The sequence below is a fragment of the Triturus cristatus genome, chromosome 11, assembly GCF_964204655.1.
Source record: "Triturus cristatus chromosome 11, aTriCri1.1, whole genome shotgun sequence".
Taxonomy (NCBI): Eukaryota; Metazoa; Chordata; class Amphibia; order Caudata; family Salamandridae; genus Triturus; species Triturus cristatus.
In genome coordinates this window covers 104,749,400-104,762,628 of record NC_140594.1, presented here as the reverse complement: position 1 = coordinate 104,762,628, position 13,229 = coordinate 104,749,400, and the positions used below count along the sequence as shown (strand labels likewise).

At 45.4% G+C, this 13,229-nt stretch overlaps 1 protein-coding gene across 1 annotated transcript in view; it reads right to left on the bottom strand.

Moving 5' to 3' along the window:
- LOC146783422 (solute carrier family 2, facilitated glucose transporter member 11-like) overlaps positions 1-13,229 on the bottom strand; it is a 480,741-nt gene that overhangs the window by 326,095 nt on the left and 141,417 nt on the right. The window contains exon 4 of the mRNA XM_085632832.1: positions 7,280-7,440. Coding sequence (XP_085488958.1) covers positions 7,280-7,440 — 161 coding nt within the window. The remainder of the gene's footprint in view (positions 1-7,279; positions 7,441-13,229) is intronic.

Below are 13,229 nucleotides of genomic sequence, written 5' to 3'. Positions count from 1 at the left end.
ATGGGAGAGAGCCCTGCTGAATATGGTCCTGAAGTCAGCTGACCACAGTCCTTGCTTGCTTTGTAAAATTTCCATGAGGACAACAGCAGCCTGGGTAATCTTCGAGTGAAATGGAACGTCCTTGGCAGCCTTGGGAAACAAAGGAGCCTTAGAGAAAGACTCTGAACATTGGTCTCATTGCCGAGGAAAAGTAGAACTAATAAGATACATTTGTGCTTCTTGGTTCCTGTTCCGTAGTTTTATTTTGTGATTTTTCCTGAGCGGAGATTTTCAAATGTAGCGATGTTACATCCTTTCCTTCTCGCTCTGCTCAGCGGTCCAGTGGACATTACAACTTTTCTATGTATCATTCTTTTGTTCGATTTGGTATAAAAATTGTTAGCCTAGAGAGGGTTCCTCTCCACCCCACTCCACTTGCCACTTGCCATTTGCCTTTGCCGCGTACCGAATCTGCGTTGCTGAGGATTGATGCTGAAGGGACTTCGACTTGAGAGACTTTTACCGAGAGACTGGTCCTGACCCGTTCTGACATTTAGCTAGAATAGTTAACTATGAGAAAGATGATTTATTCTGATTGATTTCCTTTTACTAATTTAGATAAAGCAATATAACTTGAACATGGTGTTGGATATTATTTCTTGTCAATTATTGAGTATCCTATTTTGATTATTATTGTATAGATTGTTTAGATTATGTTTAAGGGCAGTCTCAATAACCAGATCTTATCGACCTGATATAGATGCAGGGTGACTAGGAGTTTTCTTTCCACAGGTTTATTGCTGGTAGATTATCTGAGCGTATGTTAGTGAAATGGGCCCTAGCGTATGATGAATGTATGTGCGTGTAACTGTGAGATTACTCTATCCGTGGTAGTGGGAATATTATACACACCCTGATCTCTATCATCACCACCCACCCACTTCAGTCTGAAGACACACAATTACCTGTAGCCGAACGCGATACACTGAATGTTAACATCGAGTTTTGTGAAAATCCAACTATGAAGAACCACCCCTTGACATATCTTGACTGCCCTTTACTGCAGGTAAGTCTAATGTAACTTCGTTGATTTAACATGTTTCTATGGAAACAGCGGATGTCATTCTCCTTGGCATATTCAAACCTGTCAACCTGCGCCATTTTTAGCACAGTTCCTCTAGGTTCCCACTCTTAATTCATTGTAGACCCCATATACCATCCACCATGACTGGCGGCTCTCTAATTTAGCCTTATAGGCCGCGGCTGAGGAGGAATACAGCAGTTGTTAACGGCCTGAACCCAAGTTATAGGCCCGCGCAGCACACAAGGGACTATAAGGAGGGAGAGGGCCTTTAACATCCGGTATACCCTGAAGCAGAAGGGCTATAAGGCTATTTAAACATTCCAACCACTGAGGATAGAATGTTCCAAACTTAAAAGGGAGAAACAGGAAGACAAGTATTGGAATGTTGAAGCAGAAGGTTTATACCAGCCATTGTAAGCCCTGGGCCACTTCATTGTCCTAATAGTACTCTCAACACTCCAAAGTTCTAATCAATTTCAAACGCCTTGGCATTGCCTACTCCTGGGATTGATCAACTCCTGCTAACACCACATCTACCCAGTCCCATGCCTTAGTTCATAACTGCTCACAGCACTAGGTTTACCAACAATGTCCTGCCCCCTCTCTAGATCGCTCTGTATTTTTAATGCAGACATATCTACTGAGATTGGAAATTGTGGCGCCACAGATCTCTGAAGGCCACCTCAGCCCAGCAGAAGGGGTATTATTACAAGGGCATTCTGGAGGGTCATCAAAGTATGGCATAATTCTTTACATGGCAGATACATTTCCAGCCACCAAATTCGAAAGTAGTTCACATACTTTAGAGGTAAAATTACCAACAATAGTTCTGCACAAGGAATCGAAGAAGGCTCCACTAAATTATCACTTTTATCCCAAAAACTGCACGTGTTCCATGTGATTATATTTCAACTGAGTAAGATTTGAGTGCACCGTCAGTAGCCTCAATGGATTTCTCCAATAAAATGTCACATGGAGCACACAAGGCATATAGAGGGCTAACATGAGGGTCTTCTTAGGTGTGCCATCAGTAGCATATATCCACAAACAATATCACGTGAACATAGTAAGCAACTGATGAAAACTTGAAAAAAGCTAACACACAAATAAATGATGAACCCCTACTGGTAATTAAACAGTCGATAAAAGAAATTGTCTTTTGATATTGCTGAAAAAAACTGTTAGAACATGTTTACTGTCAAATAAGCGGAATGTGGATGATATCCTGAAAGGCTGGTTATGTGTGCTAGGCACATGAGCAGGGTTGTCTCTAAAATGTAAACAGATGTGCTTGAAAAGGGTATTTGACTGCATGTGGGTGGCAGGCCGCTTGCTCCAAATATCTTTCACTGGCCCTCATTGTGAGCGGCCTCTCAGGAGTGATGGGGAAACTGGAGTAAAATGATTTCATGTATTTTCAGGGATACATTCTCCAGTTCAAACCTAAAGGAATCTGTCCCTGGCAGGTGACTCAGAATTCAGGAATGACCTGTGAACATCGGCGCTGTAATACTGATTCCAATCTCATCCCAGTTCCATAGGGATGCCATAGGAGAGTGCTCATATTGCCATGGTAATCGCTCATCCTGTAACTACTGAGGTCCATGGGAGTTGTAAAGCAAGGTGTGAATCAGTGGTCCAGACACAGACATGCTAGGGTCCATGGAGCTCACATTTATGCAGCAATCACTTGCTTACTGAACCGTAAATCCTTTGTCAGGCCTACATTTCTGATGGATATACGGGCCCACACATTCCCGATAGGTGTGTGAGTGTGTATATGGTGTGTGACTGTAATAGGAGAGTTCACAAGTGGAATTTTCCTGGAGAAGGAGCTTTGTCCGAGTCGGAAATGTATCTCTGATAAAAGTGAAACAGCTCTTCCGAGTGTTGTCCCTGAGGCACTGCTGTGAGACTTTGGCCCTGCCAGGGTAACCTGGGTGGCAGGACTCAGAACATGACCCCTAAGGCACCAGACCTCGGCCCCTAGCCTGACCTGACCCAATTACCTCTTTTAGATAGCCGGTCCTTATTAACTGTAATGAAGCACAGCTGAAAAGAGACGAGTTAACAGGTCTGGATTTGCAACTGCTTGCATTGGGAGCATGTGGGCAATGTGCAGCAAGTCATCACGCTATCTGCCGCATGGGTAAAGCATGGACAAGTTGCTAGGAGGGACACACCTCACATTTGTGAAATAGGATCAAATACATAGCCTGACACCGGGGTGGACCCAGAAGGGACACACCTCACATTTGTGAAATAGAATTACAGACCCATCCTGATACCTCTGTGGGCCCAGAAGGGATACACCTCACGTTTGTGAAATAGGATTACAGAACCATCCTGATACCGTGATGGGCCGAGAAGGGACACAACTCACGCTTGTGAGATAGGATGACAGACCCATCCTGATATCTAGGTGGACCAAGAAGGGACACACCTCATGCTTGTGAGATAGGATTATAGACCCATCCTGATATCTAGGTGGACCGAGAAGTGACACAGCTCACATTGGTGAGATTGAGATCACAGGCACAGCCTGATACCTAGGTGGACCCAGAATGGACACACCTCACATTTGTAAGATAGAATTACAGACCCCTCCTGATACCTCGTGGGCTCAGAAGGGATACACCTCATGTTTGTGAGATAGGATTACAGACCCATCCTGATACCAAGATGGACTCAGAAGGGACACACCTCACATTTGTGAGAAATGATACAGACCCATCCTGATACGTAGGTGGACCCAGAAGGCCAGAAGGGACACACCTCACGTTTGTGAGATAGGAATACAGACCCATCCTGATTCCTAGCGGTACCCAGAAGGGACCCACCTCACGTTTGTGAGATTGAGAACATAGACACAACCTCATACCTAGGTGGACCCAGAAGTGACACACCTCACAATTGTGAGATACGATAACAGGCCCCTCCTGATACCTAGGTGGACCCAAAAGTGACACACCTCACATTTGTGAGATAGAGATCACGGGCCCAGCCTGATACCTAAGTGGACCCAGAGGCATACTGGGGAGCTGGCCTCAAACCAGATTGAATGATTAGTTATTATCTAAATGCTTATTGTGCTATCACACTTAGATGTGAGCCACGTTTTGTGAGTTGCAGTATCTGGAATGCAAGACGTGTGCCTGGCCATGAAGATACGTAAATAAACAATATTACCTCACTAGCATAAGTGAGTAAATAAGGTAATAATATGAGTGAGGTGCAAACTGAGTGTGTGTGCTTCCCCAAGAACGTATTTTGCCTGGCATTCAGCAGGTCACACTTGCACTTGGGAGCATGTAAACCAACCTATGGAACACTGACAGCACCCAGCCAACTTTCTCTGTCTTCAGGGGTATTCCAGACAATCATGTTCTGTGATGTTTCAAACATTAGCAGCATTCAGGCATTTACTCAGCAAACACACAGTCAAAATATGGGACCTTCTGAGCAGCAATACACCCTACATCCTCTTCATCACTAGGACCTGTAGCAACCCTTCATCAACTCCGGACATCGATATAGCAATCCCAGTGGGCTACAAGATTGCTTACCAGGATCGCCTTCAAAAGGCGTGAGAACACACTATTATCTACAAGGAATCTTATCAAATGCACAACATCCACAGAGAATGCCACCACATTCATGGTATACCTGTACTTCAAGCTGTAAAACTCTGACTACCAAGAGCATGAGCCACATTTACCAACCTCATCACCAAGTTTGTTTCTCTGTTCATCATCGACTCCAGAGCCTATAATCTCGTAGTTGACCTCAACTTTCACCTGGAAGATCTAAATGACCCATGCTCCACAGAACTCCTCGAAAGCTTGAGCAACATTAGACTCAACCAGCTTGTCACGGAACCAACACACACCGCAGGACACACAGTGGACCCCATCTTCACCACAAGACACATTACCAAATACAACTCCATCACACAGCTCACATGGATTGACCACTTCATCATCCACTTCCAAATCAACACACCTCAAGTCAACACCTCTACCAGGTTTAGAACTCCAAGTCGCAGTTCGGGCAAAATAACAGAAGCAGACTGGCTAAACAACATCGACATGTACATCAGCAGCTTCAACTACTGGATCAAGAAGTGTGAGTACTTCCTCAAATCCATCAAACCCAGCAAGAATAGTAGATCAAACAAACAGGCCAGCTAGTAAACAGAAGACCTCCAAGATACCAAACAACACTGTAAACAGCTAGAATTGAAATGGAGAGCCTGCCACAACACCACTGACCAAACTACCTCCAAGACTGCAGTCAGACGCTATCAACAGCAAATTGGAGACACCAAGAAAAAAACACTAGTGGACCACATCGAAGGAAGTACCAACAGCTGCATGGAGATCTTCTCGATCATCAAGAATCTCACCTCACCCTCAGCCAATTTCAACAACATTGCTGACTTCCAACAACTCTGCTACAAACTATCCAAATTCATCCACAGCAAAATTGCAGACATGTACTTTTAAATTTGCACACCACCCTAACCTCAGAGAACTCATTGCTAACCTACCCACCACCAACCAAGATGGCCACCTGACCGAATGAACAACCCTCACCTGAAATGACACAGCAGCAATCATGCGGACCATCCACTCGTGGGCCCCAAGAAATCCATGCTCTCCTCACATCCACAACGTGGGAACATCACCAATCAACACCACCCTGACCCACATCATCAACACCTCCACCAAGCCCGGCACATTCTCGAATTAATGGAACCCTGCAGAAATCAACGCCCTCCTCAACAAGCCCACAGCGGACCTGAATCAACTGAACAACTTCGGACCCATCTTCCTAATCTACTATGCAGTCAAAGTGATTGAGAAGGTCATCACTACCAACTTACTACCTACCTTGAACTTCACCATCTTCTAGACAACACGCAAACAAGATTCAGAAAGAAGCACAGCACCAAAACAGCACTCATCACAGCCACCAATGGCAATTGAAAACATCCTAGACCGAGGAGAAACAGTGTCCCTCCTCCTGCTCAACCTCTCCGTGGCCTTCAACACTGTCTCCCACAACACCCTTATCAGAAAACTCTATGAGATTGACATGACATACAAGGGTCTGTTCTCGAATGGGTCTGTTCCCTCCTCATGGAAAGAACCCAAAGGGTCAGGCTGCCACCCTTCACATCAGATGCTAAGAAACTAATGTGCGGTGTCCTGCAGAGATCATTCCTCAGCCACACCCTTTTTAACATATACATGACACTGCTCAGCTATTTCATATGATCACAAGACATCACTGTCATCTCCTACCTCAATGATACCCAACTCATCCTCTACCTGACAGACAAGACAAACACGACCAGAACCAACTTCACCAGCTGCATGACCATGGTAGAAGACTTGATGGGAATCAACTGCCTGAAGCTCAACTCCTACAAGACAGAAGTACTGGTCTGCAGCAACAAGACCTTCCCATGGGATGCCACCTGATCACTGTAGGAGCTAGGGCCAACACTGACATGCGCAGACCACGCATGAAATCTAGGGATCATCCTCAACAACAAGGTCAACATGATGACTCAAGCCAATGCAGTGGGTACCTCCTGCTTCCACTTCCTATGCAGGCTGCAAATCATCTTCAGATGGTTGCCTCAGAACACTAGAGAGACCATCACACAAGCACCCATCACCATCAGGCTGCACTATGGCAATGTTCTCTATGCCAGAATCTCCAAACAACTCCAACACAGACTCCAGACCATATAGAACACAGTCACAAGACTCATAGTCGACCTCCCATGTCACACCCATATCACACTGCACCTAGGGAAGCTTCACTGTCTCGCCTTTCACAAGAGCAGCCAATTAAAACATCTCACGCACACATACAAAGCCCTACATAACACAGGACCAAGATACCTGAACAGCTACACACACTTTAACCAACCCACCAGGCACCTATGCTCTGCCTCCCTCACTCGCACACACTCCCCTCATCTGCAAATTATAACTGGAGGTCGCTCATTCTCCTACAATGCACCCAAGACATAGAACAACCTCCCTCAACACATCAGAGTCTCCTTCTTACTTTTCGAGTTTCACAAGATTTTAAAAACCGTGTTCTTCATATAAGCACTTTTGGACCACACACCAACCTCTCAGGTGATTAGTGTGCTAAAAAATATACATTACATAAGGAGAGTATGTTTGCACTACTCACTTGCCATGTCGTCCAATTAGAGGCCCTGAAGACAGTGCTCCAAAGAATCCCCCTATGCTGAACACTGACACAATTAGGGACCACAGCAGCGTAATGGTGGCTTCAGGCATGGGTGAGCCATAGCGGTCTAGCCAGGTCTCGTTGAGGAAAGATTTAATGAACTGCAATAGAAGAGAAATCTATTATAGGCAGTAATATGATGCCGAAGCACAGGTAAGAAAGAAGATTTATTTTTCGAACAGCAGGACACGGGAAAGCTTCCACTTCATGGCAATGCACTGGCCAACTGCCCTCCAGCCACCACCATTCCAGGACCCAATCATCACATCATTCTACACATTCCCCCAGTGCGCGCAACCAACACAACACAGGAAAATGCCAAGCAGATACAATTACACAGCCCAACACATATTTCCCCTTTACAATAAAAAAAGAACAAAATAACGTTCAATACAATAGGCACAGCAATAGAGAAAACATAAAGACAAGGCTAAATGTATATTCTAACTTTAGTGAATGGTAATTACCAATAACATGACTATTTAGTTTTGTTGTTGTAAAACATAATCACGGGACCTGGTAGGTAATCCAATAGCCCTGGAAGACAAGGGCCAGGCTTGCTCCACATGTTGTTCATTCACATCTTTTTGCAGTCTATATTCCTTAGACTCATTCACTCCATTTCAACGAGACACTGCAATTATTTCCATCTTCCACCATTTACCATCCTCCAGTTTCAAAGAACTTTTGTTCACCTTCACTAGTTTCTTGGGCTTGGAGAACCTCGATTAACCCTTGGTTAAGATTCTGGAACATTTCACCCTCACAAGATCACCCACTCTCACCTTCAGTTCCTTCCTCACCAGCTTCAGATACGTCCGATCATATTTGTTCAGCGCCTCAACCCTTTTCCTACTCACCTCCTCTATATTCTTATCAGGAATCACAAAATCCCACATCCAATTCCTCAACTTTTTGGAAGCAGGCACACATCCCCTCCACAAAATGAACAGTGACACTTTTTTAAGTTCCAGCTTGCAGTTCAATCCATTGGCCTTAGATAGTAGTACATTCTCTTTGATCACCCTTTAAAACCTCTTGATGAGAACATTGCTCCTAGGTTGAGAAAGAGATGTTTTACTGTGTTTTACATCCATAAACCTCAAAAACTCTTCAAACTGTGCTGATGTAAATTGGCACCAGTTGTCAGAAAGTATTTCATCTGAAATACTCCATTATAAAAATGCCATTATCAGAAACTCAACTGAACAATGTAATCGGGCCAATAATATAATAGCAATTGTCAGTTTTGCCCATGCCTTACTCAGAACTTCAATCACCGCGGAAGGGCTGGGCACTGCCACCTGCGAATTGTCACTCATGGTGCAACACATACAGTCCCTAACAAAGTACTCCACCTGTGCATCTAAGCCGGGCCACCAGAAGTTCTCATTAATTCTCCTTATCATACCTTGCATGCCTATGTGGACTTTGTGAGGTAAAGTAAGCACTTTGGGCCATATGTAGGTAAATTACATTTACCGATTCTTAAATACCGAATTTTACCGATTCGGTATTTATGAATTGGTAAATGTAATGTAGGTAAAAAAATACCGAATCGGTAAGTGTCGGTATTTTAGAATCAGTATTTACCGATTCGGTAATGGCAACTGGCTTCCCATTCATTCCTATGGGCCTGGAGGCCCATAGGAATGAATGGGAAGCCAGTTGCCATTACCGAATCGGTAAATACCGAATCGGTAATGGGGGAGGCATCATCATGGGTGGCAGGGTCTCACATTGACACCCTGTTGCACCCCTGATTCGTCCATGTGTGCACATGGGGCGCACATACATGCCCTAAGGGCATGTATGTCTGCCACATTGCACACTTCAAAGTGCACAAAAATGCTTTATTACAACTATTCGTCATTTACCACCAACTTTTAGTTGGTGGTAAATAACGAATCCCCACACCCACGACACACTCCCCCTACATCTCATTTCCGGATTCGGTATTTACCGAATCGGTAAAATTACCGATTCGGTAATTTTACCGATTCGGTAAATTACCGAAGCCTGAAATGATCCCCCTACATAGCAAAAGCCTAAATACCGGTCGGTAACGGTATATTTACCGAAAATCGGCCGTTACCGACCGGTATTAGGCTTCCTACATATGGCCCTTTGTTCCTCATAGCTTCAGGAGCTACCAGAACAGTGGCACGATACAACAAACCATTAACTACAGATAGTTCCTCAAAAACATGTTTGTACTTTACACCTGCACTATCCTCAGAACTCCATCTTGACAAACCTTTGCTTATGCCTCCCATGACCTACTTGACTTGGCTGTCTACACTTCAAATAACCTAAGTGTCATTGTCTTTTCCTTCCTCATAATCCCCATTGTCAGTGTTTGCAAATTGATGATTTTTAAATGCACAAGGTGTGTGTGTCACCGTGCAGGACGAGGACACACAGCAAGAACTTAATTGCCACAGGTGTGCATGTCACTGGCGATGTACAGGTTATGAGCATGCAGGAAATGTAGAATTCCCAAATTAATATGGCCTGTGGGTGAATAGCCCATGGCACGGCCCAATCCGAAATGTCTGCCGGGAGACGATTCATTCGCTCCTACGGCTCCTTGCTACCGGACTTATCCCGGCCTCTCGTCCTGGAGTGCCTCGACCGTGAGATATAGCCGGACCTGACACCTTTGAGCTTTTGAACCTACACCTCGCAGCGCTGCCAAGTCCTTTGCACGCTACAGCCCTCCGCCGGTACAAGATCCTTTACTAACGAAACGCACCACAGCAACCTGACTGCTGTTTTCAGTGACGACGCCCCGCGCTTCAAGATTAGCAGACATTAAATCTGGATACTGCAAGTGCAAGTTTCAAAATCACTATCTCGCAAAATTATACGGTAGCGGGGCTCTTGATCTATAGACCACCAGGGAGCTCGAGCGTATTTAGAGCAGCCTGTGTAGAGCTCGTGAACAGATTGGCACTTGGGTGGGCCAATTTTACTATTGTGGGTGACTTAAATCTCCACCTAGATAATATAGAAGATCCCGATATAGCAAATTTTATAGCAGACCTTTGGGCCTGTCAATTGGTTCAGTTGGTGCAAGTTTCTACCCACACGGCGGGTCATCTTCTAGACCCAGTGTTTACCAACTTGAACTTCTTGTCTGTAGCGGCCCCATTAAAATTGCTTTGGACTGATCATTATTTGATCATGATGTATCTGTCAATCAAAGGGGCTAGAATTAAGGATTGCTGCCACCTCACATGCAAGAGAGCATGGCATAAGCTCGACTGGGCTAATTACGCTGAAAAATTGGGGACCTCCTGCCCCATGTCTAATGCGGACCCTAACATTGCATATGCTGCCTTTTCTACCTGGATCAGACAGCCCTTGGACGAGCTAGTCCCGGAAAAATGGCAACCATCCCGCAAATCTAGCTACAGCCCCTGGTATAACGAAGAACTTGCCGTACTGCGAAAGGACTGCAAAAAACTTGAACGCTCTTGGAGAAGGGACTACGACTTGATGGCTAAAGAAAAATATTGTTTGGCCATTAAGAACTACCAAAAAAGGATCCAGGTGGTTCGAGCCACTTTCTATGCGTCACAACTTGCAGGCAGTGGGAATAAGGCTAAATGTATATTTTCTTTAGTTGCCTCATTAACGACAGCTCCTACGGAGCCTTTTATTTCATCCAACAAGCAATGCGATGATTTAGCGGCATATTTCATTTCCAAAGTGGAAAGGATTTATAAACAATTTCCTGCGTCAATACAATCTACTGATTCGGTAGAGGCAACGGCCTGCTCATTGGATAAGTTCCCGCTGATCGTGCCTGCCCAGCTGGAGGCACTCTGTTTTAAAATAAAATCTGGTTCTCCCCTTGATCCGCTTAGGCCAGGTCATTTTCTTAAGCCTCTTCCTATAATTCAGGGCCCTCTGTGTGACATCTTAAATGCTTCATTGACCACAGGAATCGTGCCCACTGCTTGGAAGATAGCCAAAGTCCTGCCTTTAATAAAGAAACCCAACTTAGATCCAGATCGTCCTGAGAACTATAGGCCTATCCCCGCCTACCTTGGGCATCGAAGATTCTGGAGACATATGTCAATGCCACGCTCTCCAACTTCCTGTCCTCTAATAACATCTTGGATCCCTCGCAAAATGGCTTTCGCCCCGGTCACAGCACTGAGTCAGCACTGTTGGCCGTGACAGAACATCTTTGGGCATCTTTGGATAATGGGCACACTGCGGCATTAATCCTGCTAGAATTGAGTGCCGCATTCGACACCATGTCCCATTCCATTTTGCTGAGACGATTAGAGGAGGTTGGGATCAATGGCTTGGCCTTACGCTGGCTGGCATCCTTCCTAGAGGATAGGACTTTCGAGGTTTCTGTGCCCCCGTTTTCCTCGGGGACTTTCAAGGTGAGACAAGGTGTACCTCAGGGCTCATCTTTGAGCCCTTTGCTTTTTAATATCTACGTGCTGCCACTGGCTTTTCTCGCAAAGAGCCGTGGTTTGACCCTTGTCTCTTATGCTGACGATACACAGTTGGTGGTGGCCCTGTCTAGCAATACCATTAGGGGTAATAGCCTAGACGCCGCCCGCTTCTGCACCAATTTGGCAGCAGTGGCGAGTAGTAAGAGGGTATAGCTTCCATCAAACTATCCTGGCCGCAAAAGTGACAGGTCTGGTCGCAAACGCTGGTCTTAAATTTGACAGGTCTAGTCTTAAATTTGACAGGTCTAGTCTTAAATTTGACAGGTCTAGTCTTAAACTTCTGGCATTAAATTTGACAGGCCTGACAGCAAAAATGGACATGGCTGGGGGTTTGCAGACAGCTGCAGGGGGAACAGCTGCGGGGGCAGTCCTGAGTCTCCCCAGCCCAGGGCCTGGGAGGAAGGCTATGGAATGTAGGTGTCAAAGTGGTAAAAGGTCCTCGCAATCCTTCCTCTGGCAGTTCTCCCAAAATATGCTAATACAAGCCCATTATAAAATATAAACCCCAGCCCCCAAGGAGCTTTGAGATGCGAAAAAGACAGGTGGCCTGTAGAGCCAAAGCTTCCCATGAGAACCTGAAACAGGGTGTCAGCTGCTAGGATGTAATTCACACAAACCCAAAGCCCCTGGTCCCAATTTTGACAGGCTAGTCCCAAATTGACAAGGCTGGCTGGAAATTTGACATCTCTGGCAGGAAAAAACTCTGGCCTTAAAAAAAAAGACAGGTGGTGGGTTTAGGATTGGAGCTAGACCCTGTTCCCGGGCTCCCTACTTCCCAGGAGGAGGTGTCACGCAGGTGTGAAGAGTTTTGGGGATGGCCACCCAAGCCCCCAAAGTAATAAATGCTGTACTGGTTATACTGTACAAGGATAGAAAAAAAGGTTCCCATCCAAAGACCTCCAGGACATTGTTCTAAACACTCCTCAAGTCATAAAGGGTGTGGGGGGGGCTTCTAATTAGCCTGCTAGGACAAGTATAAAAAGGCCCCCTTAAGGAACACGGTCAAACACCCATTCAAAAAACCCTTGAGGAGCGACTGGCGTGGATTGCTCTGCTGCACCTTGTGGATTTCTGCACCAACAACCCTTCAAAAACCTTTGGGAGTGACTGACCTGGATTGCTTTGCTACACCTTGTGAATTTCTGCACCAACAGCCCTTCAAAAACCTTTGGGAGTGACTGGCCTGGATTGCTTTGCTACACCTTGTGGATTTTTTGCCCCAGCACCTATTCAAAACCCTTGGGAGTGACTGGCCTGGATTGTCTTGGGGGTACAGAGCCAACCCTTGAAACTTAAGGCAAGAATGGAGCTGAGCAACTTCTCACAGATTGAAGCCGCCTGTCAACATGTAAATGAGGTAAATAAAGGATGACGCAAATTATGTATTAGGGTGTATATGCAGGTTTTCTTTT